The 27,835-nt window shown below is 60.7% G+C and overlaps 1 protein-coding gene across 5 annotated transcripts; it reads right to left on the bottom strand.

Annotated features, from left to right (window-relative positions):
- Positions 1 to 1,323: 1,323 nt before the first annotated feature.
- CACNA1H (calcium voltage-gated channel subunit alpha1 H) lies at positions 1,324 to 26,214 on the bottom strand. 5 transcript variants are annotated; one of them, XM_081133470.1, is made up of 33 exons: positions 26,108 to 26,214; positions 25,856 to 25,989; positions 25,318 to 25,415; positions 23,940 to 24,099; positions 23,279 to 23,597; positions 22,998 to 23,090; positions 21,108 to 21,897; positions 19,440 to 19,882; positions 17,726 to 17,877; positions 16,803 to 16,988; positions 16,050 to 16,167; positions 15,597 to 15,752; positions 15,289 to 15,379; positions 14,945 to 15,153; positions 13,308 to 13,718; positions 12,725 to 12,825; positions 12,442 to 12,565; positions 12,302 to 12,370; positions 11,967 to 12,151; positions 11,690 to 11,816; positions 11,381 to 11,506; positions 11,026 to 11,115; positions 10,591 to 10,783; positions 10,052 to 10,069; positions 8,651 to 8,802; positions 7,633 to 7,742; positions 7,195 to 7,328; positions 6,947 to 7,017; positions 5,544 to 5,622; positions 4,419 to 4,540; positions 3,915 to 4,344; positions 3,646 to 3,794; positions 1,324 to 3,062 (listed from the first exon to the last, which is right to left on the bottom strand). In XM_081133470.1, exons 1-33 carry the CDS (start codon positions 26,198 to 26,200, stop codon positions 2,106 to 2,108), a joined length of 6,690 nt encoding a protein of 2,229 aa, XP_080989596.1. In that variant the 5' UTR covers positions 26,201 to 26,214; the 3' UTR covers positions 1,324 to 2,105. The 5 variants fall into 5 exon arrangements, with proteins under 5 accessions (XP_080989596.1, XP_080989597.1, XP_080989600.1 ...); XM_081133471.1 differs by lacking the exon at positions 10,052 to 10,069; XM_081133473.1 differs by lacking the exon at positions 3,646 to 3,794 and having other exon boundaries at positions 2,935 to 3,062.
- Between the last annotated feature and the right edge of the window lie 1,621 nt (positions 26,215 to 27,835).

Raw genomic sequence — 27,835 nt, 5'->3', positions numbered from 1 at the left:
ACAATTAGAGTCGATGAGGGGACCACGCAGATGGTGTTTGGAGTGTTTTGCTCCAGAGCAGATCTGGAATTCTGGGTGTGGAAGTATCAAGGAACCACATGACAGGGTGCCAGTGGGGAGAGGCGGTCTCGATGCTGGAGGTAAATTGAGCCAGGACAGGTGAGGGCCCTGAAATCCTCTCCTGTGGGGACTGGGGAAGGCACTGGGGGCCAGGAAGCACAGAGAACCTGGTTCCTCTAGACCCGGCCCCCAACCCACACATCAAGCCTTCTAGAGCCTGGGAGGGGTGGCCTGGGCTCCAACCCCTGTCCCTTGAGCTGGACAGAAAGGGCAGCTCCCCTTCCTTGAAGGACACGCTTCCATGTGCAGTCCTCACACAGATGGTGCCAGTGTTGTCCCTGTTCATTAGGGCAAACGTGGCACATGCACTTTTGAGCCATGTCTCCAGGCCAGATGCTAGGAGACATTCTGTGCCCCAAGAAGCCACGTCTTCATTCTCACCCTCCATGTACCTCAGTCCCCTCACATCTAAGGAGGGATCAGTGACACAGGACCTAAAACCCAGGCCTGTGATTTGGAGATGGGCAGGGAGTTGGGGTGGCAGGAAAGAGCCATCCGCTCTCAGAGGCCCCTAATCAGCTCAGTCGCCAGGCCCTGGCCAGGCAGAAGACGGTTAGATAGGGGCACTCTGAGCTGGGCAGCTATGCTATGTCCATTAGATCTGTGGTGGTGACCATGGGACCCAAGGACGGATGTGGGGACAAAGGCAGTGGAGAGGGTGGGTTGGTGAGACACTAGTCATGGGGCTTCAGCTGTTTCTGCCGAGCTGTCTGGGCCTTGAGCTGAGACCCTTCTGAGAAATCCCCAAGATCAGGCTTTGAGGACAAGGAAAGGGGCCCATAGGGCTGCAGATGAGCTCTGGTCCCTGAGAGGCCAGCAGGACATGGGGCAAGGTCAAGGGTCAGGGCGAAGAGTGCAAGACTTCAGGGTGGGGAGACAGCAAGAGTGGGGTGCCTTCTGCAGCCCTAAGCTGACTGTCCAGCTGGGAAGCTCTCCCTGTGGGGCTCCCCCCACAGCACTCATCTGTCAGCGGCTCTGGCAAAAACTTCTTCCCGTGTTGGCCAGTAAGGGCCACGTGCTTGGCTCTGATGGGCCCGACTCTTCCTGCTCCACTTCCTGTGTGTGGATCTGCCTGAGTGGGGGGCCATAAGACGCCGCAAGGGGGCAGGTGCTCAGGAGGGGAGCCTCCGATCCCACCATGGTCGATGTCACCACCCAGCTTTGCCACCCTCTCGTGAGGGACTGATTTTTATCGTCATCCACTTGTTCCTTAAATAAGTTAATATTTATTCTGCTTTGCTCTGCCCCCCTTCCCTTGACTTCAGAGCTGAATTTTCTGCATCCGATTATTGCAACGTTTAACCTGAATTTATAAAAGAAACAGAATAAAACAAAGGGGCGTCAGTGGAAACGGCTCTGCTCAGTCGCCAGGACGGCCGCTGGAGGTGCTGGACACTGGGGGTCTTGGCTCCCACTCCTGGTGGGTCGGCGTTTCACAGAGACCAGAGTCAATGGGTGTTTTCTGGACAGCACGGTGGGGAGATGGAGACAGCAATGGGGGGTCAGGACAGATGGGTGGGAGCTCAGACTGTGAGCAATGGTGAAGCAAGGAGGCGGGGGCCTTGGGGGACTGAGCTGCCACCCGCGAGGGCACAGTGGCCCCAAGCATGTGTTCCCTATAAAATAAGTGGATGTGAGGATGGGACTCTGCTGGGCAGCCTCTGCTGTTTTCCTTTTGGTTGCTTTCTGGGCCTCGTCCCATGACTCTCTCATGGAGGGACTGCTGACCAGGCTGCCAGCAGTCTCAGACCACAGCGGGGAAACAGAAACACCCAAACCTGAGTGACAGGCTCGCAGTCCGAGGAGCTAACCTTGTTGCTCTTCCCCAGAGCAGCGTCTGCCTCCCTCCCCCTGGGCAGACGTTTTCCGGCTCCTCTGCCCAGGGTGGGGCCTGAGCTGGGGTCCATGCATGGCCCTGTGTGGGGCCACCACCCCACTGGATACACCCCAACCCGTGCCAAGCCTGTGTGGCATTGTGCCCCCAGCTACACAGGCTCATCCACACTGTCGCCTGGTGTGGGACTGGCTGGGGGGGACCCTGCTTTCTTTGGAGGACTCTGGGGGACTTTGAGGTACAGCCCCCATCCCTTCTCTGGGGGATCATTGGAGGGCATAGGAGACTCTGTTTTGTGGGGTTCAGTGGGTGCTGTGATCCCCGAGGAAGCTCTGGGTTCTGGGGCCACCCTGTGACCATTGTCCAAGAATAGGTCTCCGCTGGGGCCCCCCATGTCCAACGGCTCGAAGGCAAAGCTGGGGATGGTCAGGTGCTCTGCACGGCAGGGAACCTGGCCCCACCGCTCCCCCTTGGCGGTAGGGTCCACCCCCATGCCCTCCATGGGCTCACAGGATGGGGTTCTCCGCCGCAGGGTGGTACTGCCACCCTCTGCTACAGGGGGCCAGGCTGCACCCTCGTCCTCCATGGGGGGGTCTATGGAGATGCAAGGGGGGCTCATCTTCTTCTTCCTGCGGGCGCCTGGGGCTGGCTCGGCCTCCAGTGCCTGGGCCTTAAGCTCCGCCGTCTCTGAGCGGCTGTCCCCTCCGCCCTGCTCCGCCGCGGGCCGCTGGTGCGGGTCTGCCCAGCTGGGCTGGGTGTCGACACTGTAGCGCCTGCAGGGGTCTGGCTTGCCGCCCACCGCCGCGCGGGCCTCGGGCGAGGGGCTGCAGGCCGAGCTGGTGATGTGGCTGACCTCCTCGTCGGCTGGGTCTGGGGCCTCCACCTCCTCCCCGCCTGTGGCCGCCGGCTGGCTGGAGGTGCAGCTCTGACCGAAAGGGTGCTTTCGGGTACAGACACTGGCGGGCCTTGGGGAGTGCGGAGGCGACCTCAGGGAGTCCCCCAGGGATGCCTGCTTTGAGGGGGTCTTCCCGCAAGGCTCCCCCAAGTCAGGGCCGCAGTCCGCAGGGCCGTCAACCTCTGCTTCCAGGGAGCTGGTGTGTAGGGCCTCCTGCAAGGGCATGGGGTCAGGTGAGACCAGGCAGAGCCCAGCCAGCAGCCAGGGGTGCAGGCTCCTCCTGACTGGGCCAGAGAAGGCTCTGGACCCCCTGAGAGTGGGATCCAGGGTGAGATGGGGCTGAGAGCCCCTGGTGTGGATGCCACTGTCCTCCAGCCCCACCCATGCCACCCTGGAGACCACCCTGCATGCGGGTGCCAACCATCCATGCCTGTCACGATGGGGAGGGGCTGCAAGAAGCAGAGGGCTGGAGCCTGAGAGTAGGGAGAGCCTTTTGTGGGCCCTGGAAACCCTGCTGGGCACAGAGCTGGGCCGAGGCGACCTTGTGCACCACCAGCCCAGCGCGGCGCCCTGAGGATGGGAAGGGTGGTCTATGGGTATAGGTGAGGCCCACAGGAGCCGTTGCCGGGGTGCTGTGGGGGACTGAGGCAGCCGCCCAAGGAGGGAGTGTGGCTGGGAACTGTCATCATGGGCTCCAGGAACAAAGCACCCCCCTTCCCCAGTATCCCTATCGCTCATCCTTTAATGGGGAGAGGGAACCCCCCGAGGTCCTGCAGGAGTCGGGGGCTTCTCCTACCTGTCTGCAGAGTAGGCGGCTAAAGCTGGGGGAGTGGGCTGTGGCCCGAGGGGGCAGGGTGAGGAGGGTGCTGCTGCCCCTGGTAGGGGAGGACGAGACCTGGAGGGAGGCGCAGGACTTCACAGGTGGTGAGCGCTCGGTGACCAAGCCTGGGGCAGGAAGGTGTCTAAACCAGGCAGGTGTCACCAGCCCTGAGTCCCCCCACCCACCTGAGTCCTCCTATGTCCTCCCACCAGCCCAAGTCCTCCAGCTGCCTCCGTGGCTCATACCGGAGGAGGTGGTGCCCACGTAGGTGTCCATTTCTACCTCCTGCAGTGGATGGCGGTGAGGGGCTGAGGCGGGTGCCACAGGCCGGAACATGTAGCTGTCGTTGGGCAGGGAGAGCATCCTGGACACGGATACCTTTCGAGCAACCGGGAGGTTGGGGGCCTCGGGCCCAGTGCTGGGGCTCTGCGGGGCTGTGGGCCTGGGATGAGCGGGCAGCTCCTGCGCCATCTCCAGCTCGAGCTCAGCATCCAGTTCGGCGTCCTCGCGGGCCTCCTTGTTGCTCTCCTCCAGGTGCTTCATGAGCACGGCCACCACCACGTTGACCAGCACAAACTGGGCCACCAGCACAAAGGTGACAAAGTAGATGGGCGAGATGGCTGGCAGGTAGGTTAGGCAGTGCTTGTCTTCACGGGCACACTCCCTCAGCGTGTCCTGTGGGCGAAGGGGCAGCTGCAGGAGGGTGCAGGCCAACCCCACCTCTCTGCCCGCCTGGCTTGGGCTGGTACCTTCATGATCCCGTTCCAGTTGTCCCCCGTGGACACTCGGAACAGCGTGAGGAAGGCCATGCCGAAGTTGGAGAAGGTGGCGTGCCTGCTCAGGCCCTCACATGGGTTGTCCTCACTGCACTCTGCAGGGCAGAGACCCGCCAGGTCAGCCACACTCCTGGGTCAGGGTGCACATTGGCCTGGGAGGCCCTAAGACCTGCCCCTCCCCCAGGGAGGTGGTCATGCTTCTCGGGGGCACCTGGCAGGTAGATACCTACAGGAGGCATGTCTCTTCAAAACAGGGTGATGTGATGCCTCCTTAGCATGGCGGCTGCCTGAAGCCCTGCTTATTCTAGATCTAGGGCTCTCTGGATGGAGAAGCCAAGGCCTTGGTGCCAGCCAGCTCTGGCTCAGCCCCAGAGGATGACTCAGCCTGCTCCCCAGGCCCTGCGCATCCTCAGGCCTCAGTGGAGTAATGGGGCCACTCTGGAGCATGAGGCTGGACCGGGGGCCAGGAGTCAGGCCTGGGGTCTGAGGCACCAGCTGCAGGGTCCCCGGAGGCCGCTATGGCCAGACCCCAAACTGAAAACCACATCAGCCACATCAGACGGGCCCACTGGCGGCTCCTGGGAGCCACTGAGTGTTCAGTAACAGTAAATATTCAGAAGACCCCGGAAGGAGGGGAGGGGGACCCTACAGGAAGTAGGCTGCCAGAGACGGTCCCTCCTGCACCCCTGTCCAGATTGGCCAGAGGGGAATTAAGGAAATCCTTGGTGACAATTAAAAAAGGACATGCTGCAGCATTTGTCCCCTGGGGACCAGATGCAGATTAGGGTAACATGTGCATGTTCCCATGTAGATGTTTGCTCAGGTTCGCCTGTGGCTCTGCCTTCCTTGCTGGGGTATAAACACACGTGCGTGTCCACATGCGTATCCGGGTATGTGTATGTATGTGTGTGTGTCTCCAGTCTGGCAGCATGCTTCTGTGTGTGCGTAGATGTTCCTACGTGTGCCCACTGGCACGCTCGCCTTGTGCAGTAAGGGCTGAGGGAGCAAGGGGACCTGTCTTGGTCTGGTCAGTGGCCAGAGCTGTCTGCACGCCATGTGTGTGGGGGTGAGGCTGCCCCTTCCCTGGACGCCACTCACCAAGCCTCCCGAACAGCTCCACTCCCAGGGCAGCATAGATAAAAAACAGGAGCATGAAAAGTAGGCCGAGGTTCCCTACCTACACAGGAAAGAAGCAGAACCAGGTCAGGCCTCAGCCCACCTGCTATGCAATCGGTGCCTGGTGCCCCCCCAGCCGCCTTCACCCGTTCCTGCCAGGCAGGAGGCCAAGCTCCCAGAGGCAGCCTTGAAGCCTTGTTCTTAACCCAGCCCCTGGCCGTGGAGCTCCCATGGTCCCTATGGGTTCCCTGTCCTGCCTGGTGCTCAAGGCCCCTCCTCGACCTTTCATGCCCACCCTGCACCCAGGACCCCCCCTGCCTCCAGCATCTCTGCTTCCCAGAGCCTAGAAGGCCTCCCGAGGCCTCTGTGTAGAGCCTGCTTCTACCCTCGGGATCCCCATGGGGAGGCCGAGGCCGAGGCTTAACCATGGATCTCGCCAACACACCTTCCTAGGGCCTATGCTGCCCCCAGGCTGGGCGCTCTGTCTTCACACACTGCCCGTGCCCCTGACGATGGGCATGACCAGGCCCAGACTTCCCTACACTCCTGTCACTCCCACAGTCAGCGGGCAGGCACAAAGGACCTTGGGACTGTAACTCAGACAGGGCTGAGGAATGCCGCTAAGGAGATGAGTGGGGGCTGGCTGAAGGAGGGGGCACATGGAGGGCTGGCGGGCGCATGGCTGGACAGGCATGTGGATAGACAGGTGTGTGGTGAGTAGTGGTTGAGAGATAAGGTGCCAGGTGGTCATGCAGCTGTGGGGTGAGTGGCTGGCTGGATAGTAGACAGATGGACACATGGGTGGCTAGGTGGACAGATGGCTGGCCCAAAGAGTCAGAACCACGGACAGATGGACACATGGCTGAACAGGCTGGCTTGGCAAAAGAACTGGATACTGCACAGATGGGGCAAAGGGTTTCTTTCAGTTCAAGAGGTCACAAAGGATCAGTGTGGGGAATGCGGACATAGGAAGCGAGGACAGAGGGCCTGAGCTGGCTCCAAAAGAGGAGAGAGGCCTTCAGCCAACACATGAAACTTGGGTTTCTCGGAACTCAGAGAAGCCCACCTTAGCCACGTCCTCTGCCCTCTGCCTGAATCCCACGCATCCGATGCTGGACCGGGGGAGGCGAGCACTGGTTCTCGGTCCTCCCCAGAGGGACCAAGGCCCAGAAGGCAGACAGCAGTCTCCCTCCCAGCATGGCCACTATTCCCTGAACCCGTAGGAATGATAAACGTGGTTATCACAAGGACAGATGACCACATGAATGAATGAATGAATGAATGAATGAATGAATGAATGAATGACAATGAGCGAGGCCCTCCCTGTGGCCTTGTCTTCTTGGGGGTACCTGTAGTGCTCACCCCCGGGGCAGCTGTGCACCTACCTGGGGCAGCGCTTGAACCACCGTGTCCAGCAGGGCGCGCATGCCTGTGGCCATCTTGAGCAGCTTCAGCACTAGGGCCAAGAGCTGAGTGTTAGGGACAGGTGGGGGTCCTGGCCAGTCTGACCCTCTCTCAGCTGGCTGGGCCCCAGGACCACCCCTGTCCCTTACATTCCTGTCACCAGCACTAGCCACCTGCTGAGGCCTTGGGGCATGGTCGGGGTGGCCCCGGGGCCCCCGATGGTGCCTACCTCGGGCGATGCGGAGCACGCGCATAATGCGGATGATGGTGGGGTTGATGGGCAGTGCCGCGCTCATCTCGATCTCCTCCAGAGTGATGCCCATGATGGACAGCAGCACGATCGCCAGGTCCAGCTGGTTCCACCTGGGCGCCAGTCGGGCTCAGCACCGGGCTGCTTCCTTCCCCTACCCACAGCCCTTTAGAGCAGGAGTCCCCTCCCTATCACCCTGGAGGTACCCTAGTGTCACCCACTGGGTGCATCTTAGTGTCACCCATAGGCATGTCCTGGTGCCACCCACTGGGCATGTCCCACACCTCCGCTCAGCACCGTCAGCTTTGCAGACAGAAGGCTAAGCCCATCAGAGGGAAGGGCTGTGACTCTCACCTGCCCTCTCCCCCAAGAGCTCCATGGGTCCTCCAGGATGCCAGGCGGCCCCACCCCACATACCTGTCCTTGAAGAATCTCCGGAACCCAAATGCCACCAGTTTTAGCACAGCCTCAAAGACGAAGACAATGGTGAACACGTAGTTGCAGTACTTGAGGGCCTCATCCAGTGACTGGGGACAGAGCGTCAGGCTGCGGAGGCCATCCTGCCTAGGCTGCCCCTCCTCCTCTTCCTCCTCTCCCCACTGTGGCACTAGGCACCCCAGTGCCTGGCTTCTGGTCACCCTGCCCCATCTCTCTCCAATCTGCGAGGCTCCAGGTAGAGGACAGGTCTCTCTGAGGCCCAGCTATTGAGCACCTACGATATGCGGGCCTGTCCCAGGTCTGGAAGGCATCACCTAGATTGACACTGGCAGCATTTTGAGGACAACCCTCAGGTGGGGGGAACTTGTCTCTCTGAGCCCAGACTCCTGGCCCAGCACTGACCAGGCCCCACCCACAGTCTGGGGCAGGAGCTAGCCCATGCCAGCCAGAGCTCAGCTTCCCAAAAGGCTGAGCAGGCTCAGACTCAAAGGCTCTGATACCCTGAGACTCTTCCCTTCCCATGGTGGGAGACAGGAGAGGGGGAGTCCTTTCTTTAATGAAATGATGGCGATGCAGATGTAATTGGAAGGAAATAAAAAAGCTGACCATTTATGCCTGCCTGTCTCCTGCCAGCCCTTTCTGTCTGGCTTTTTCCTGGACTGTGAAACCTATAGCCTGGGAAGCTGGACTTAGGGACATTTCAACAGCCAGAGTTTGGAGATGGAACTGCTCATGGGGTGGGGAGGGCCCTCTAGGGCAGGCGGCCCTGAGAATTTCAACTGATGTTAAAAGGAAGACCCTCTATTCAAACCATAATCCGCAAACTCCAGTGACGGCTCACCCAGGGCTGCAGCCCTAAGACCTCCCAGCTCTCAGGGTAGCACCTGCTGATCCAGGCCACCCCCTAGGTGCGGGATCCCACCTAGGGCACTCCCAGGGCTCATCTCCCAAACTGGTGCTGGAGGCAGGGTGGGAAGGGCCTCGCACTGAGCCCCACCTTGGGCTGGTTGTAGTGCTCCATGGACATGGTGATGACGTTGACCCCGATGATGAAGGTGATGAAAAGGTCGAGGTAGTGGCTGGTGCACAGCGAGTGGATGGAGCGGCGAGTGGGCGAGTAGTCAGCGTAGTAGGGCCGGCGCTGGGCCTCTGCAGGGAGAGGGCGCCTGTAACCAGGGCTAGGTGGTAGGAGTGGGGCTGGGGGAAGGCCCCGGGTTCAGATGTGGGGAGTTTCCAGGAGGGTGCAGGAGAGGGTTTCTCTCAGGAAGGGGGTGCATTTAGGAAGAAGTAGCTCCCTGAGTCTGGCTCCTGTTGCCTGATGGGCAACCCAGGGTGGGAGGCCTGGGCATGAGAGGGCCTCAGGGGCAGGCCACCCACCAACTCCCTTGGCTGTGGGAGGGGGGGCCCTCAGGGCAGCCCCAGGAGTGGGCCTGGAAGCTGAGACTCCACCTGGCCCTGCCCAGACCCCGCCCTGCGAGGGGCTCCCAAGCTGGGGCCTTTACGGTTGGCTTCTGGGCTGGCAGTGGGGTTCAGACACACCTAGATGAAGGGGGGTGGCAGATGGGAGCTTTCTTAGGGGGCAGGATAATCTTGTGTGTCCCCCACCCATCTCTCAGTCTGGGCATGAGCTATCTTCTCGCCACCAGGCCCAGAGTCCCTCCCCTCCTAGTCCTCCAAGGGGCCAGTGGCCACTGCCTTTTGTCTGGGATCTGCTGGGTTTCCAGCCCATCTGATGGCCATAACCTGGGGGGTCGGTCATGCTTTCACCAAGTTGTCTGTCTGCACTAAATGCTCTCCCTGCAGTTACCCCTTTAGGGCATATCAGTGCCCACTGAGTTCCCACTGAGTGAGGATATAGCTGCCACCACTGCACATGAGGACCTGCCTTGGCCACAGAACCATGCACAGATGGGGGCCAGGGGGTGGTGGCTGTCCCAGAGTCTGGGTGAGCAGGGCCTGAGACCCTCATGCTCCTAGGTCTGGCATGCAGTCACTAAAGAGGTCGACTCAGCTCGAGCAGCCAAAGAGGCCGGCAGCCAGTACGGCCAGGCCAGCACTGAAGACATGGAGCAGCCATGAGTTGGCAGGCATCCCGGAGCACAGCAGGGAAGCAGCCAGGCATGCAAGCTGGGCAGAGGGACACACACAAGCTTGCAGGCAGCAGCCTGGACACCAGGCAGGTGAGTGGACAACCCTTCCTCCCACTGACGCCTGGCACCCAACCCTGGCTGTCCCGAGCCCACCCTGCAGCAGACCCCAGCAGGCCTAGCATCTGCCTGCAATGTCTGCCCTTCCACATGGCAGTGGCAGAAGGGTGGAGAGGCCAGGCCAGCCTGCAGCCCCGTGCAGGGGCTGGCAGAAGCAAGGGGCTTAGGCATGCAGGGTGGGGGGCAGGTACCTGGGTTGGGCAAAGTGCCTGGAAAGACAAGGAGATGGTCTGAGCTGGCTGTGGTGGGCGGGACACTCAGCGGCCCCCTCCTGCAGGAAGCCCTCCTTGCTCCCAAGTTGGGTAGGGCCTCCCTAAGACCCTCTCTCTCTGTGTCTCGGACAGCTCTGCTTGTTTCCCCCCTGTGGCATGAAAACTCATGGGGGTGAACCCTTCTCAGTAGTGATGGGGGATGAGAATTGGGGGTCTCGTTCATCTATGCCACTTGGGAGGGGACCCCCGCCTCCTACTGCAGCTGCCCTCCTCTGCCCGGCCCCCCTTGAGGGCCCAGACACCATGCAGGCCCAGGCAAGGCGGGCAGCGTGCAGAGCCATTCGGCGAGGCTGGGGCTGGGAGGCTGAGGGGAGCAGGGCCAGGCAGGGGACTCCAGGTGCCCACTGCACTTGAGTGCCGAGGAGACCCAGCCTCAAAGCCCATCGCTGCTGCCCCTGCTGCCCCCCCCGCCCGGGCGCAGAGGTACCGACCCGCCACCGCTACCGGGAGCGCCTTACTCCTGCGTTTTCTCTCCAGGCGCCGCTGCCGCTTCTCCTCGCGCCGCCGCGCCTCCTCGGCCTCCTGGTGCTGCCGGCACTTGTGGAAGTTCTCCACCACGACACCCACAAACATGTTGAGCACGAAGAAGCTGACGATGAGCAGGAAGGAGATGAAGTAGAGCAGCATCCAGGGGTTGTGGTTGGGCACCGGCTGTAACACATGAGGGTGCATGGGCCCTGCTGCCCAAGGGTCCTGCCCAGGGACAGCCACGCACCGCAGGGCCCCTTGGTGCTACAGCCTGCAGGGCCAGGGAAGGGGCCCCGTGGTATGAAATTCTCCAGAAGTTCTCAGGTGAAACACGGCCTCTTGGAGGAGGTTCCTGGAGATGACCCAAAGGATACCCAAAGGGTCTGCTTGAAGGGCCAGGGCTGCCCGCTGCCTGTTGCCCGTACCTGCTGGTCTATGCCCACGGCGTCCAGCCCATCATACATGATGTTCACCCAGCCGTCCTTGGAGGAGAGCACGAACAGGGACATCAGCGCCTGCGGGGCCACAGCAAGGGTGGTGGGTGCTTACTGCTTACCGCGGGCCTTTCCTCCTACCCTGGAGACCCCACAGGCCTCCTGCACAGCAGACCCGCCCATGGCTCTGGACCCCTATGGTCCTGCCATTCTGTTCTTCCAGGAGACCAGGGTGAGGCCATCGAGGATCACTTGGGGCCCAGACCTCAGGGGACTCCAGGTCTGGCCCTGCCTCCAACCAGCCCCTTTCCCCTCCCCCTCCCAGTCTCACCCTCACCCTTCTCACCTGGCCCAGGTTGTCGAAGTTGTACTTGCGCCGCACCCAGCGGTAGTGGGCAGCCTGGCACTCTGCCCTGGTGGATATGTTCCTGGTGTCGGTGCCCTCGCAGTAGTAGAACTTGCCCTTGAAGAGCTGACGGGGCAGACGGTCACCCAGAGGGCCGACCCAGTGACCCCCGGCCCATCAGCCCCCACAAAGGGCCTCCTGGGGCAGAAGGGTGAGGGGCGAGGCTGGGCCTTCCTAGGCCTAGACCACTGCTGACCACAGATCACTGTGTCTCGGACAGGACACCCATGGACAAGCGGGGCCGCCCACCTGCACCCCAAGGATGCCGAAGATGATGAAGAAGGCACAGCAGATGAGAACGATGTTGCCGATGGGCCTAAGAGACGATATCAGGGTCTCCACCACCAGCTTGAGGCCAGGAGCACGGCTAATGACCCTGCAAGGGGCAGAGGGGCCTGCTGTCGGCCATGCTGAGGGAGTGGCCACTGTGCAGAAGGTGCAGGTCACTCAAAGACCCTGCCCCCACTCATCTGTCCTTGTCCCCTCTCCTGGCCCAGCCCCTTCCTCCCCTGCCCATGCTGCCCACCTCAGAGGCCGGAGCGTCCGCAGAAGGCGCAGCACACGCAGGATGCCCAGGATCTTGGCACCACCCGCGGAGGCCATGGCCACGATGATGTCGACCAGGGACACCAGGACCAGCAGCCCGTCCAGCACATTCCAGCTGCTCTGCAGGTAGGCATGCTCCCCCGAGACCAGGCCTAGGGCCACCACCTGTCCAGGAGCAGAAGAGGAGGAGTCCAGGTCTGATGGGCTGCAGCAGATGGGATGGGGAACAGGGTCACAGCAGATGGGAAGTGCTGGGCAGGAGGGGGTTGTGAGGCCAGAGGACAGACCCCTGGGCTCTCCCAGATAGGCAGGTACCTTCACCATCATCTCAGCCACGAAGATTGCCGTGAAGATGTAGTTGGAGACGCTGAGAAAGATGCGCTCCTGCAAGGGAAGGGTGGTGAGAGGGGCCACTGTACCCGAGACCCACCCTGCCCCAGGAGAAGGGGCCTCACGGTGCTCCCGGGGTCGATGTCTGGCCTCTCCAGGGCGATGGTGATGCAGTTGAGAAAGATGAAAACCAGGACGACGTGATCGAACATCTTGTGAGCGATGACTTTTTGGCAGGAGGCGCGGAACCTGCGGGGCGAGGGCGCTGGGCACGGGGTCTGACAGCCCTGACCAAGCCTTTGCTTCACCCCAGTCCCCAGAGGGCAGGTGTGAGACCCTGAGGCCCGGGAGCTCACTAACTGGCAGGGAACTCGGGGAGAGTCTCTCCCAACCCAGGGCACCCTTTACCTGTTCTGTGGGGAGAAAAGGTACAGCGACCAGGGCTCACGGCTCCGACACCACTCGGGTTTATAGGGCTCCAGCACCTTGCGCAGGCGTGAGCAGCAGCTCTGGGAGAGGGTACAGATCCCCAGGCCTGTCCCAGCCATCCTTCCATCCCTGGGGTCCCAGCTGTCCCAGTGGATCCTTCCCATGCAGGCAGGGGTGAGTGACCCATGCTGGGAGTCCACGGGATCAGACAGCACCCCACCCTCCAGCTGCCCCCTGCCTGCAGGACTGTCCTAGGCAATGGAGTCAATGCCTCACTGAGAGGTGGCCCTGTCCTCTCCTCCACCCTTGACCACCAGTGGGTGATAACTCAGGGCCCAAAATGGCCCTCAGCTAGAGGTGGGGCTGACCCTGGGGCCACTCCAGCTCCAAAGCTCCCAGCTGAGGCCCGTCAGCTGGGTCAAGTCCTGCTCAGCTTGTCCACAGCCTTCCCTTTCTCCTGAGATCCCCCCCCAACCCCCACCCCACCAAGAACGACATTCAGGCTCTGCTCTGGGAACCACGCGATGACAGGAAGGAGGCATGCGCCCTGATGCCCACTCACATCCTCCATGTCATCGTCAAACTCGGCTGGGTCCTCCTTGTGGCTGTCTATGCGCAGGAAGAACTCGCTGGGCAGGGCCAGCATCTGCCCGTTGCAGTCGTGGAGCTTGGTGGGCAGCAGGGTGGCTGGCCGCAGGGGCTGCACGTCCAACGTGCCGCGGCGGTCCAGGGACTCAGTACGCCGTAGTGGGGTGGCATGTGTGCAGGGTGAGGCTCCCACCTTGGGCCTGCCATCCTCGGCCTCCTCGTCTGTGCTGCCTTTGCCCTCTCCGGACAGCAGGGACTCCCGCTCCCCGCACTGGCTCCGGCGCTTGAGGCTGGGCGCGCGACCCAGGCTGTTCCAGCTTGAGCGCCGGCTGCTCCAGGCACTGTTGGGGCCCCAGTGGGTACATGGAGAGCTGCGGAGGCTGGACTGCAGGGGAGGGGGAAGGAAAGAGGGGGGCCAGTCCCCAAGTACCCCTAAACATCCCAGGCTCCAGGGCATCCAGCCGCAGGGGCCTTTCCCCAACGGGTCACCCTATGGATGGGATTTGTATGTGAATCACCACCATCACCATTAACCCATGTGAGTGGGATTTATACATGCAGACCATCCTGCTAGGGGGAGGCTAGCGACACAGCTCATCCAGGGGGATGCCTGAGTTGTAGAGCAGGCTAACTAAGAGCTGGAGATACAACCAGCAAGTGTTGCTGGGCTGGGGCTGGCTGCTGTGCCCGCTGGAGGGCCGAAGGGCAGGCACAGGTCATCAGCGGGCCTGGGACCAGCCCCTGACCCATCCTCAGACACCGTCCCAGCTGACCTTGATCTCTGGGGTGGGGCCCCAAGTCAGTTTCTAATTTGCAGACTCTGGCCTTATAAACAGAAGTTTGGCTGATGTCTTATGAGATAAACCAACTTCGATCCAGGGACTTACCCTGCTGCGCCCATCTTCTCGGCCGGTATTCATGTCACCTCCCGGGTCTAGCACAAGCTGAGATTTAATCCTGCTAAACCGTCCCTGCCCCCTCCCTTGTGGCTGCAGTGCATTTTGTAGCTAAGTCACCTGGCTCACCTGGGTGTCTCTCTTCCTGTTACCAACAGGAAGATTTCCTCCGTGTCCTACCCCCCTTTTGTTGTTAGCTTGTCCTCTCTGCCCATCCCTCCTGCGCCCTTCCGAAGAGCCATTTTGGCTGTGTCCCTGGGGATGGCATTTCCCGGTTTGCTTGAAAAGTCCCTATGGGACACCTGATCCTGACACACAGACCCTCCCCCTGGCCTCCATCACGTCTCGTGTACTGTTTTTACACATTTTTGCCATCTCTTTTCCGTTTTTCCTTCTGATCTACACTCTGCCACCTTTCATCTTTTATCGCAGTTTGGAAGATAAACTTCCTGCCTGACACTTTACCAGAGAAAAAGAATCAGACGTGCACTGCCACGTCTGGTCTGTGCTCCTCCCGTTAGCATAGCAACTCCTGCTCCGTTTACAGAAATCAAAGCGCTCAGGGCCAGGGACTCATGCGGCAATGACCGGGCAGGGGGGAGAAGGGAGGGCGGGGGGCATGTGGGACCCTCACTCATCTTCGGGGAAGGCCTTAAGGAGCTGGGCACGTGAAGCCTAAAGGTGCCCTGAGGCCAGGGCAGGGGACGGTCCCTACCAGAGACTTCTGGTCCCCCAGCTGAGGGTCCATGGAGCTGCTGCTGCCACGCCGAGAGTCCAGGAGGCTATGGGCCGCGTCCAAGTTTGGGGAGCTCTTGGGGGTGGGCATGGGCGTGGCTGCCGTGCGCATGATGACAGGAGGGGGCAGGCTGCCTTGGCCCTCCAGGTGCCCGTTGGGTGTCACGGCCAGGGAGTACATCTTCATCTCTGGGGGAGGAGGGGGCCACTTGTGCCTCCAGGGCTCTTGGGAAGGGGAATCTGCCTGCCCAGGACTGGCCCAGGGGAGTCCCCTCTCTGCCAGGTCAGGGCAGGCACTGCCCCCTCAATCCCCCCCACATATACCTGCTGCCCTGAGGTCTCTGAACTTGTCGAAATCCTCCTCCAGGTGAGTGGACGTCTTGTCTTCATCTGTGTCAGATCTGTTGGCGTCACCCTGTGCCCCGCAGGGCAGAAGGCATGTGTGAGGCTCCCCTTGGGTGGAGGCCATCTGTGCCAAGCAACCCCCCGGTGGAGCTTCCCACAGGGAGGTAGGGCAGGTGTGGAGGAGGGTGCGACGAAAGGCCAGGCCGACAAGATGAGAGGACAGAGGCCTCTCCGTGTCAGTCTGTGTCAAACGTGCCGGGCTCCCACCTCCTGCAAGTCCCCCTCACCTCCGCCTGGAAGCCCTCCACCAGGATGGCCACCAGCAGGTTGAAGAGCACGTAGTTGCCAAAGGTCATCAGGGCCACGAAGTAGAGGGCGGCCCAGGAGGAGGTGGAGGCCATGCCGTTGTAGAGGACGACATTCCAGTCCTCCTGGGTGAGGATCTGGGGAAGGACAGCGAGGCAGAGCGGGGGCAGGGCCGACACGGTGGGAACAGAGGGGCGCTGGGGGTTAACCCCACCTTGGACATGCCGGCAACTCCTCGGAACCAGAAGGAGCTCTGCACCAGCGAGAACAAGACCACCATCCCAGGGGACGGAACTGCTGTCCCTACTGCAGTTCACAGCTCAACTGCTCTAGCCTTGCACAGGCCAAGGCATGCACTGGGGCTGCTTTGAGCAGGGTTGTGGCTCTCCTGGGGCCACATTTACATCAGGGGACAGCCCCCACCCAGGCTTTACCTGGAACACGGTGACGATGGCCCATAGCAGCGAGTCAAAGTTCTTCCGGTCAGGGACTGTGTCTCCAGTGTCTGTTTTCAGGCTGAATTTGCAGCCAAAGAGGTGCATACCCAGGATGCTGAGGGTGGGAGGCAGGAGTGGGGTGAGGCAGGGGAGCCACTCTGTCTGTGGTCACCTTCAAACCCAGCAGCTGCTTCTCTACGCCTCCCCCCCGCCGGGCCCTCTGTTTTCTGGTTTACAGGGACCTCCCAGTGCTCACATCCTTGGTGGGAAGACCAAGGCCAGGAGAGGGAGGGACAACCAGAGGCCACACTGGCTCCAGGCAGTGGCAGGGACCTGGAGCACCTCACTCAGCCTGCCAGGACTGCCCTCTGCCCCAGCCTCGCCCTGAGGCCTGAGTCCCGAATCATGGCCAGGCTGGCACTGCACGAGCTCAACAAATGAACTCCAGCCTGGCTGCCCCACCCCTTCTCCAGTCCCCTTGTTTTCTGCTCAGTCCCCAATCTATCCATCCGGCAGTCCATCCTGTCCCCACACCCAGCTGTCGGCCCACAAGAGCAAAGCTCAGCCTGGTGTCTCATGTGATTCACGCCTGCACGTGGAAGGCACCCAATCAGTTCTGTTTGGGTGAAGGAACCAGTGACTGGGCTTCTGCAGAACCTCTGAGGCTCCTGCCCACCCCCTATCCTGTGGCCCCAAAGCCAGGAGCACAAGGCCAGCGCAGTAGGGAGAGGTCTCCTCTGTGGGGGTCACCTGAAGATGAAGATGAACAGCATGAGCAGCATGCAGAAGGTGGCCACGTTGTCCATGGTCTTCATGAGCACCACCAGCTGGCGCCGCAGTGCAGGCATGAAGCGCACCAGCTTCAGCACCCGCAGCAGCCGGAAGGTCCGCAGCACCGACAGGCCACCGTCCGCCTGCCCGATGATCTCCCAGACGCTGTGGGCCAGGCCAAGGGTCAGGAGGTGCCATTCTCTGACTACGGATCCCTGCCCTGACCCTGACTCCAGACTCCCTCTTCCCAGAAGCAGGAATGTCAGCCTGGGAGCCACCGTGGCCTGTACTCAAACCCATGATGAGCAGCAGGTCTGGCTGCAACAGGTGCCCAGGGGGGCTGAGGGACTGTGGCAACATCTCTGAAGCCAACTAACCAGCTGCCATCCCTGGCTCTGGCTGGGACAGAAGCTTCTCAACTGAGTACCTTCCCATCCTGCACCTTTCACAGCCACACCTGGCTCCTCTGTTCTTGCTCAACCCCCTCCCTGCTAGGGTGGAGACCCCTTGACTCCCAAGGGCACCACTTCCTCCTCAGGAACTTTCCTCAGATTTTCCTGCCCCTTTTGTGTGTGGATTTTGCTGCAGCAGAAACCCCAGAGGCAAGCAAGGGCTGAGCCCTAAGCAGAGACCAGCCAGGAGGCTGAAGGGCCATTGAACATCCACTCTATTCCTGAAGGGAACAGCTCTAATAGATTCTAGCAACATATGTCTGACAAGCAGCTGACCTAACCATGTGTCCCCCACAGTGCCTGTGGGGAGGGACTCAGATATACCTGACATCCCATCTCCATAGCCTGCCAGAAAATGCTGCCAGAAGTGCCTCTCCCTTTGACTGAGACTCTGCTCTCTGACACTAGAGCTTCCAGGGACTGTGGCCTGGGTGAGAGGTGGGGACCCACCTGATGACCACGATGATGCCGTCAAAGATGTTGTAGGGGTTCCGGATATAGCCCAGTGGGCCACAGGCCAGCAGCTTCAGCAGCATCTCCAGGGCAAACATGCTGGTGAACACGATGTTGCTGATCTCCAGGGCATTGGTCAGTTCATCCGGCTATGGGCAGCAGAGGGACCATCAGGGGAGAAGTGTCACTGCCCCCACAGGTGCAGAGCAGGTAAGGCTGCATCAAGGGGCCAAAGGCCCCAAGGTCATAGTAGGCATCTTAGGAACCTATCAGCTGCTGTCTGAAGAAGGAAGCTAGGCCCTAGGGATGTCCCCTCTAGTGAGACCCTGGCCCATCCAGCCTTCCCTCCATCACTGTCTCTGGCTTGGCCCCCAGGCCCTTCCTAACCTTAACACCAGCACATCTGTGCACTGGGGCTCTGAAGACTCCCCGGGCCCCCAAGCACAGGCCAAGGGAACAGGGCCTGGAGCATCTGTGCCAGGCTTCAGGGTGGGTGTGGGGGTGCCTGGGGCACAGACAGTAAGGGTGGTGTCTCCAAAAGCTGCCCTGGTCTTTGGAGACCTTACACACCCTTACTTGTTGGCAGACGGCCCCAGAGGCCCACCTTTACTGGGGGCATTCTGACCTGTGTGTGTGTGTGTACACCAGCATGTGTGTGCACACGTGCACACCTGTGCTAGTGTAAATGCTTACATGTATGTCCATGTCCATGTCCGTGTACCAGTGTGACCTGCTTGTGTGTGCATGCCTGAAAACATGCACACACGGTGGATGTGTACATGGCTGCACATGTGTGCGTGTCTGTATACATGTTCACAGTTGGACAGGTAAGCCTTGCGTACATATGTCTGTGGCTATGTATGATTGTGTACATGTGCATACCTTTGTATGTGTTGTGTGCACGTGTGGTGGAGGCTCTTCCATACCAGGGTCCCTCTAAGCCCCTTGCTGTCCCTGACCTGGATCTCACCCTCACAAAAAGACCCTCCTGGCCAGGCCTGCTTTGGGCTGACACTGCTTGGATTTCCCCTAACAGCTCCAGGACGAAAGAAAATGGCTTAAGTGACCTGAAGAGACCAACGGGTAGGAGATGAGGAAGTCAGCTTGGTCATTAAAAGTAAACTGACATTGGCCCTGAGAGGACACCATCTGCCAGACCTGGCTGCTGCCCTCCCTGTGTGGCCCTGTCCAGCGCCAGGGTGCAGGGTCTACAGCATCCAGGCACCTAGGGGACCGGGCGCCACCTGTGGGAATGGCTCCTCCCAGGCCATTTTGCATCACCACCTCTTCTGGTTACCAAGAGGCACCCCAGCAGGAGCTGCCAGCCGGTCTGGCTCAGGTAAGGGGGGGCCTCTCTCTGTCAGAACTGGGCTGGGGGTCCCCTCCTGAGAAGAGCCACCAGATGACCTGCTGCCTCTGGGTCTGTGGTGGTCTCAACCCCCACCCCGGATGCGAGAAACTCCAGGCAGGAGCCACAGTATCTGTGTTCCCTATTCAGCAGAGAACCAACCCAAGGAGGAGAGATGAGCATTTGTTGAGTAACTGATAAAAAGCATCTGGCTCCAACATCACCTCTGCCCCCCACCCTCCACAACCCCAATGAGGGTCCACAAGAGGCTAAAACCTCAAGGAGACACACAAGGAATGCGCTCCCCAGGGGTCATGACAAGTCCCGCTTCCCACTGCGGGCAGGCATCCCGGGCCCACCCACCTGCTCGTGGTACTCAACGCCCATGCTCAGCGTGTTGGTGAGGATGGCCATCATGATGCCGCGGTTGAAGTACTTGCTGTCCACGATCCTGCGCAGCTTGCCACTGACAGCAGCCCACACACGGCCAAGGCCGCCATGCTTGCCAGAGGCCATCCGCTGCTGTGCCCGCCTCCGCACACCGCCCTGGGCGGGTGTGTCCCCCCCTGGGGTCGGCTGCATGGGGTCACGGTGGTCCCCATGCCGCACGTCCTGTGTGAACTCATAGACCATGCTGCCGTCTGAGTCTCCGCTCTCTGAGTCGCTGAACTCAAACTCAGGGTCTCCCAGGGCGCTAGCGCAGTACGGACAATCCTTCAGCTCGCAGGTCAGCGTGCCCGCCTGGGGGCTGGGCAGGGGACAGGGCACACTCAGGCCTGAGAGGCGGCTGGGGGCCCGGCCCAGTCCTGAGGGGTGAAGGGCACAGGCAGGGTCAGGCCACTCAGTGGTCACACCTGGGGTGGACCCACGCCCACACAGAGGCTGTTGTAGGGTGAACAGTACACACCCGGGCACACTCAGACCTAGAAACACACACTCCCCTGGACACATTCATGTGCACACCTAGAAACACACACATATACACATGGGCACATTCATGCACACCCTATACAGGTGTGCTCTGTTCACACACAGGGGCAGGGACACAAGAGGGGCAGAAAAGCTCACCTCTCGTAGGGCTACACCATCCAGAAATGTAATGTGAGCGACTTTTTAGCAGCCATGTTAAAGGTGAAATTAACTTCAACACCACCTAATCTGACCCGCCAACCACCAACACTCCCACATAGGTCAGACGTAGGAACGCCTGAGGAGTACTATAGACCATTTCCTCGCGCTCAGTTTCTGGGACCCAGGTGCACTCTGCACCCAAAGCTGTGGCTTGGACTCACTACCACTCAAGGGCCCGCGAGGCCCAGGCCACCTAATGGGCAGCAGGGCTAGAAGCATGTGCATTCAGACACACTGGCTCTCACATCCCGGGCACGGTGCATACGAGCACGCATGATGACCCAGGCACACGCCCTGCCTGTGCCAGGTGCACTGCGGTCTGCACACTTGCACACATCACTTGGGAGGCCTCACAATCTGCATGGGACCCGGTGTCCCCTTAGACCACCCATCTGAGGTGGGTGAAGCAGAGGCCCCAGGTGGGAAATGGTGAGGGGCACCTGGCCCCCTGACCCCAACGCTTAGGGGCACTGTAACCTGTACTCCTCCCCACTCCCTCTGCCTGCGTCTCCCTACCCAGAAGTGGGGCTGACCACTCCTCGGGAGAAGTGGCCAGGTTGTGAACATGGGCAGACGGTCCCTCTTGGGGTCAGGTTGGGGCAATACTCCGCCACCTTCAGAATTCTCATCCATGTGGCAAATGCTCATGGTCCACTGAGCCAACGGCTGCTTGGAGCTACTACAGGGTGGACAGAGGGGGTACCCTCTCCCCCGTCCTTGCTGTGTCAGAGTGCGAGGTGCCAGAGCCCCTCCCACTCCTCTCTTCTAGGGTGCCCCCCCCAAAAAAACACACCAGCAGGGCTCATGAGGGTGTCCAGGGCCCCCCTGGAGAGCATACAGGTGGGGACAACATCCCTGGATCCCACTGCATTCTCAGCAGGGTGAGGCTGGGGTCCTTACCATGTTCCCCAACCAAATGCTGGATCTTCTCATAGGGGTCATGGCTGCTCAGGCTAAGGGAGCTATGCCCTCCAGCTCCCGGTGTCCTACTGGCCCGCTTTCCCCTGGGCCCAGGGCTGGTGCCACCTTTGCCGCCACCAGTTGCTGAGGGCAGGATGGTGGGGTAATTCATGGCGCCCAGCCCCATGGCCAGCTTCAGGTTGTTGTTGGTGGCCGCAGCTTGCACCACCTGGGCCCTCTCCTGCGGCCCTTCCACGTGGCAGTCTGCGTGGTACACACTGTGCACTGACTCGGCATCGACTGGCCCAGGGCCAGGTGAGGGTGGTGAGGGCAGTGCTCTAGCCTGTACCAGACTGGCGTCTCTGGGGCCCTGCTCAGGGCCAGGCCGGCGTGGGCTGCCGTGGCTGAAGTGGTAGTGGTGGTGGTGGTGGTGGTGATGGTGGTAGACCAGATGGTGAATGGAGGCTGCACGCCTGCCTGCCCGCCGCGGCTGGTGCCCGGGGCCCTGGCCGTGTAGGGCACTGTTGGGGTCCACCTTCTTGCACCAACGGCTCTGCCAGCGTGCATAGAGGCGCAGGCTGCGCCGCTTCACCTTGCGGCAGATGTGGCCCACGTACTTGAGCAGCTCTTCGTAGCAGCTGCCCGGCTCTGAGAAGCTGGCCAGCGTGCTATCATCGGACAGGTAGCGGGCGCGCTGCTCCCGCATCAGCTGGTTCTCCCGCTGCTTCGTCTCTGAGAACTGCGTAGCGATCACCACCAGGCACAGGTTGATCATGAAGAAGGAGCCCACCTGTGGCGGGCGGGCGGTGTTGAGCCTTCCGACAGCCCGTCCAGGGCCTCGCTCACCAGGCTGTGTGCCCCAGGGAACTGGGGAAGAGGGGACATGGAGACCCATCTGCCCCGGAGGCCGGGCAGTGACTGTGGTTTCTATACTACAGTGATTGAGTCCCTGCTGAAAGACTGAGGCCTGCTGTGCATCACCCATTCCAGGGGCCAGGGGTATGGCCCTAAGTGTGGCCAGTGGAGGTGCCCGTGATGTGGGGTCCCTGCTGACTTGATGCTGAGCCCAGCATCTGGGACAGGCGGTTAACAGTAGGTGCTTCTCATCTACTGTGGCCAGATGGAGGACACATGGGGAGACCCTCCTTTCCATCATCTGTGAAGCTTGCCCCCTCCTCCTCAGGTCTGACCCTGATGAGAGACTCTAGACTGTGGCCACCCTGCTCTTTCCAGTCAGGCCTTCCTCTGCAACATGGGTCACCATGCAAAACTCGCCTCTGCTCGTGACAATTATCTGACACAAGGATGGATGTCTGCTATTCTGGTTACTGCTGAGTCCTGACAGACCCTGCCCAGATCAAGTGAGGGACACACCTGAGGCCACGTACACTGCGGAGGGCCGTGCCTGGGACGTAATGTACACTGTGCACAGTCCTGATTCTTCTGTAATCTCCAGACAGGACCTGACCATGGGAGGGCCTGGGGTGCTACCTGAGGCCTCCTGGAGTGGGCTCTCCCTCCCACCCATGCTGGCCTCTATCCTCCTACACCTTCCCACTTCCTCCCACTGGGGACTGCGTGGAAGCCCTGTGCCCACCATAGGCCCCCACCTGTCGGCTGGCAGCCCAAGGGTAGTCTTGGGTCTTTGCTGCCCAACCTTATAGCTCAGCCAATGCCGGGACCCACGAGGGACAGCAAAGGCTGGGGTGGAGTGCATTGGGGGCGCAAGCAGACTCATGAATGGACCCTGGGGACCAGGACGGCGTCCATTAAGGAGTTTATGGATCTGAGATTAGCTGTCACAACTCAGAGGAACCTCCACCCACTAATACCCAAGGCTGTGAAAGTCCTGCCCTGCCAACTGGGACACCTGCCACGCCCCATACTCACGATGATGAGTAGAATGAAGTAGATGAAGTTGTAGAAGGAGTGGGCATCCATGACGTAATACATGATGTCCACCCAGCCCTCCAGGGTGATCACCTGTGGGGGGGCAGGCGGCTGGACACACAAATGGCCCTGGGAGGGCGGCAGGCCTGTGTCCCCTCAGGGACTGGTAGGGCAAGAAAGACCTGCTGGCTCCCCCCTACCCCCATGGCCCTGCATGCTCAGCACCCAACATGGTTGGGAAACAAAGGCCACAGGCCACATAGTCTAAAGCTAGTGCCCACCTGGAAGATGGCGATCCAGGCGTAGCCAATGTTGTCGAAGTTGATGGCGCCGTTGTGGGGGTTGGAGTCGCCGGAGCGGCAGATGTTGTAATACTGGTTCCAGTTGATGCAGGCATTGTGGCCGGTGCTGCCCACGCCCTCGGCCTGCGGCTGCCCATAGGCCTCCCAGCCCAGCGTGCACTCCACACGCAGCTCACGGCGGCTGGGGATGTGCGAGCACTTCTGCATGCCGTTGTCTCGGCGTGAGGAGCAGATGAAGGGGTTCTCGTCGCCCTCCTCTGTCTGGTAGTATGGCCGCAGGAAGGTGAGGTTGTTGTTCCTGGGGACAGGCGGCCCAGTGAGGGGCATAGGGACAGAGAGAGGGAAAGGGAGGGTGAGGGACAGACAATGGGGGATGCCAAGGAACAGTGAGAGAGGTGAGGAAACAGAGAAAGACAAACAGAAAATCAGACAATAACAGATATAAAAACAAAGGTAAGAGACAGAGACAGAGATCCAGAAGCCAGAAGCCCAGGCCCAAGCTAGAGGTATTCCAGGAGGGGTGTGCCCCTGGGGGCGGGGCCAGGTGCCTGCTGGGGGCGGGGCTGGAGGGGAGGCACCTCTGGGGGCGGGGCGAGAAGAGCCTGCTGGGCCTGACTTGCTGGCAGGTGGTGCCTGGTACCTGACGAAAGTGCTGTCCAGGAAGCAGCGGTTGCGCAGCAGGCCGGCCCACAGCTGGACGCCCACGATGCCAAAGATGAAGAAGACGAAGAAGCACAGCAGGAGCACGTTCCCCAGCATGGGCAGGGTGTCCAGCAGCAGTGTGACCAGGATACGCATGCCTGCAAGTGGCAGTCTAGGCATGAGCACGGGACCTTATGGAGCGTCCCCTGGGCTCCCAGCCCCAACTAAGCCATCCCATTGTTCACAAGCGAGTAGTGTGGCTCTGCAGGGGACTGCACATGTCCAGCAGGCCCCAAGGGACAATGAGGCCTCTGGGTCAGGCCCACACCAAGGGGAGCAAGGCTGCTGGTCATGAGGGTCGCAGGACAGGCACAATGCTCTTCCTTTTGAATCATGGCCAGGACCATATCCCATTAGGTCCCAGGACTGGCTACGAGTCCAGCAGGCCCAGCTCCGTCACAGGAGCAGCAACCTTGGGGACCGCCACCAGCTTGGGCTTTGGTCTGCCTCCATGCTTGGGAGTCTTGGGGTCTTGCAGCTGGTAGGGGCTTGGGGAACAGTCTTTCCATCCCTGTGTGAATCACGATGGAGCAGAGCCCTACACTGGAAAGGGGCTGGGTGGGGGGTTCCCACAGCACAACTCTGACCCACCTGCCCTCTGGTGGAGTTGACAGCCCCAGCAGAAGGGAACACTTACCCTAGGGGCATGTGACTTCTCAGGGAGGGCTGCAGGACAAGTCCTAAGAACATGGGCTTGGGTGCCAAGGCCACCAGGTAGCCATAAAGGCTGGGTACACAGCTACATGGTACACACAGACCCCTCCCACCGCATATACACACATTACCTTACAGTCACATGGGCAATACCCCCTGAATTCAGCCACAGCACTGAACACTCTGAAGTCACCGATAAATCCCAAACCACCCCCAATTGGACAGGTGACTAGTGTGAGGACAGGCCATCTTCCCAACAAGCAGCCGCGTAACTTCCCAGAACTTCTCTACACCTCCCTGAAGGACCACAAGCCTCTGGCAGAGCTTGACCATGAGAACCACAGAAATGGGCGAGAAAACGAAGCCACTGGGCCTGTGAGTGCCCCCTCACCCAGTATCACACGAAATGCTGTGCGGATGAGGAGTCAGGATCCCCACAGCCTGCCCATCATATCCCAAGGGCTGCTCTGTCCTTCCCAGAAAAACTGGCAAATGCTCAGGGCTAACAGTCCCTCCTCCCCTGGCGCAGGAGCCAGAACGTCCAGAACCCATATAGCAAGTGTGGCATCCTGGTTCTGTGTCCCAGTGGGCCCTGGAGAGCTCTCAGCAGGGCTGGCAGGACATAAACGCCTGCCCCAGGTTGGGGAGGGGTCGTCACTTACTGGGCACACGGTTGATGGCGCGGAGGGGCCGGAGCACACGTACTGTCCGGATGGCCGAGAGGCTCACGTTGTGTCCATCCAGGGAGTACTCCATCATGCTGGGGAGGACAGAGGGAGGGAGATTCAGGAGGTGGGCAGGTGACCACACGCTGGAGAGCTGGTCCCCAAGCCGTGCACTCAGCCAGGCTGGAGCGTGAGGCAGGAAGAGCATGACCCTGAATCACCACGGGGCACTCCTCGCCCTCGGGGACACTCCATGTCCACCCACCATTGCTGCTGCTGGCACAGGATCCCCAGGACAAGTGTCCATTCCCGGCAGAGCCCATACTGGCTTCCCACCTCCAGCCACACTGACCAGGCTGCACCCAGACCCCTCCAGAGTGCACCTGTTTCGCCCCTCTTCCTGGGGGACCCAAGGCCGCCTATGGAGTCTGAGGGGGCGGGGTTCTCGGCCAGGCAAGGGGCCACTTCAGGTGCTTCAGCCCCCGCGCCAGCCCTGGCCTAGCAGAGCAGGGCTGTGGGGAGCACAGAGCTGTACCCTGCCATGACAATGAAGAAGTCCAGCCTGTTCCACGTGTCACCCAGGTAGCACTTCTGCCCAAACAGCCCCAGGGCAACCATCTTGATGACCATCTCCACCGCGAAGAAGGCGAAGATGAAGTCGTCAAAGGCCTGGTGGGAGAAGGGTCTGAGCGTGGGACCTGTGCCCTCCACACCCAAGGAGGGGGTGTCCCTAAGGGCCAATCATTGCAAAGGGGCCAGCCCAGCCCCCATCTGCCAGGGCCCCTACCTCCAGGATGCTGCAGCGCTCCGAGCGGCACTTGACGTCCTCGCAAGGCCGGAACATGCCCAGGGTGACGCAGTTGAGCATGATGACCAGCATGCTGACGTGCTCGAACCACGTGGGGCAGGCAGCTGAGTTAAGGGTCCATGCAGGAGGCTGGTAGATAGCCCCGGGGAAGCAGGGGGGAGCTCGACCCCAGGACCTGCCCCAAACCCCCTCACTGCCAAGCCCTCCACACCCTGCACCTGCCCCATCATCTGAGTGTTAAGGGAAGGAGCCTGGGCACTAGCCTCAAATACACCACCAACCCCTGTGTACACAGGAAAAACAGACACAGAATGGGACGCTAGATGGAAGCTTAAAGGCCACCTGCTACCCCTCCATCAGATTTCTCCCAACTACAGTGACCTCAACTGAGGTCGCACACACTGGTGAGCATCTCAGAGGTGCTGCCCAGTCTGGACTCCAGCAAGTGCCCATGGACTGTGAGGGGGACCCCAGAGACCCCATGACTCTGTACTGACCCCCCTGTGACTCCAGCAGACGGAGGAAGCCCCAACTACAGTGCTGAGGAGGATGTGAGCTTTGGGTCAGTTCAGTCTGCTGCATCTCAGGTGCCGTGTGTACCCAGCACAGGTGCCTCAGCCACCCCGTGGGTTGCTAGCCCTGGGTACAAGAGGCCACCCGGGACCTCAGTGAGAACTCCTGCCCATTCAGAAAGTGGCCACCAGATGGCACCATGGCGTCATGCAGGGCTTGGTGTGGCATGGTCCCCCTTAGTGGCTGCCTCCAGGAGGAGTGCACCCCCACACCTGCACCAGTTGGTTCATCTGGAAATCAGGGAGCCCTGTGGTGGGCCAGCCATGTCAGGTATGAGGGAAGGTCCCAGGTCCCAGGTCAGCAAGGCCAGGTGGGAGCCCAGGGCCACCAGGATGGGGACCAAGGCTGTGAGAGGGGGGTGTCCTTAGATGGAGGGCTGAGGCTTCACCTGAACCCTGTGGATACAAGTAGTTATACCCTTCATGGCTGGAAGGTCTCCAGGGCTTTGGGGGAATTACATGTATCCCCCATGCCACCCCAGGTCAGGATCCCCGCCCACTGGGAACCACCCCCACCCTAAGGTGGGCTTTCTGGCCTGCCCTGCTCCGGCTAGAGAGAGCAAAGGCCCCCAACCCACGTTGAAGCTGGACAGGGGTAGCTTGGAAAGTACCACTTGTCAGCAGATAGTCCTGGGAAATCTGAGGCTGGGCCCTGCAGCCCCCACCCTGCCTGGCCCTGTGGGGACTGAATTGGGGTGATAGCTGCAGCACATCCTGGCTGCTTGACCTTCAGATCAGTGCCCTTCTGCTTCCCCTCCCCATGTTCCCCTTGGTGATGTGTTCATGGATCAAGGAGGTGACCAAGGCAGCAGGACCCCTGCCTGGCACATGGCTGTGCTCCATAAAGTAGCCCCGAGCACCCACCCTATACCTGGCTGTGGGGGCACAGGGGCCAGGGTCCATGCAGCCCCACCTTTGAGGGGCTCCAATCTCATGGGTGACAAACTGGCAAGGACTGTGCTGTGATCGGGTCAGGGAGGGGACAGGGTCTGGGGAAGTTCGGGGCCTCTATCTATATTTACAGGTAGGTGGACTCAGCGATGAAAAGCAGGAGGTCACGCCCTGTGTACCCCTCCTTTGTGGGACTCTGGAAGCCAGCCTCGACCCTTCTCCCTGCAGCCTTGGGGATTCTGGC

Source organism: Miniopterus schreibersii (genome assembly GCF_964146895.1).
Source record: "Miniopterus schreibersii genome assembly, chromosome: 3".
NCBI lineage: Eukaryota > Metazoa > Chordata > Mammalia > Chiroptera > Miniopteridae > Miniopterus > Miniopterus schreibersii.
Note: the sequence above shows the minus strand (reverse complement) of the source record. Positions and strands in the feature narration are given on the sequence as shown.

What these genes read in the sequence shown, in the direction of transcription:
- CACNA1H (XM_081133470.1), bottom strand. Translation starts at nt 26,200, where the DNA reads ATGCTGGTCATCATGCTCAACTGCGTCACCCTGGGCATGTTCCGGCCT. An exon ending in GGCATCATCGTGGTCATCAG is followed by an intron (nt 16,989 to 17,725) that starts GTGGGTCCCCAC and finishes CCTGGCCCACAG; the next exon opens with CGTCTGGGAGATCATCGGGC. An exon ending in CCGTGGGCATAGACCAGCAG is followed by an intron (nt 10,784 to 11,025) that starts GTACGGGCAACA and finishes CATGTGTTACAG; the next exon opens with CCGGTGCCCAACCACAACCC.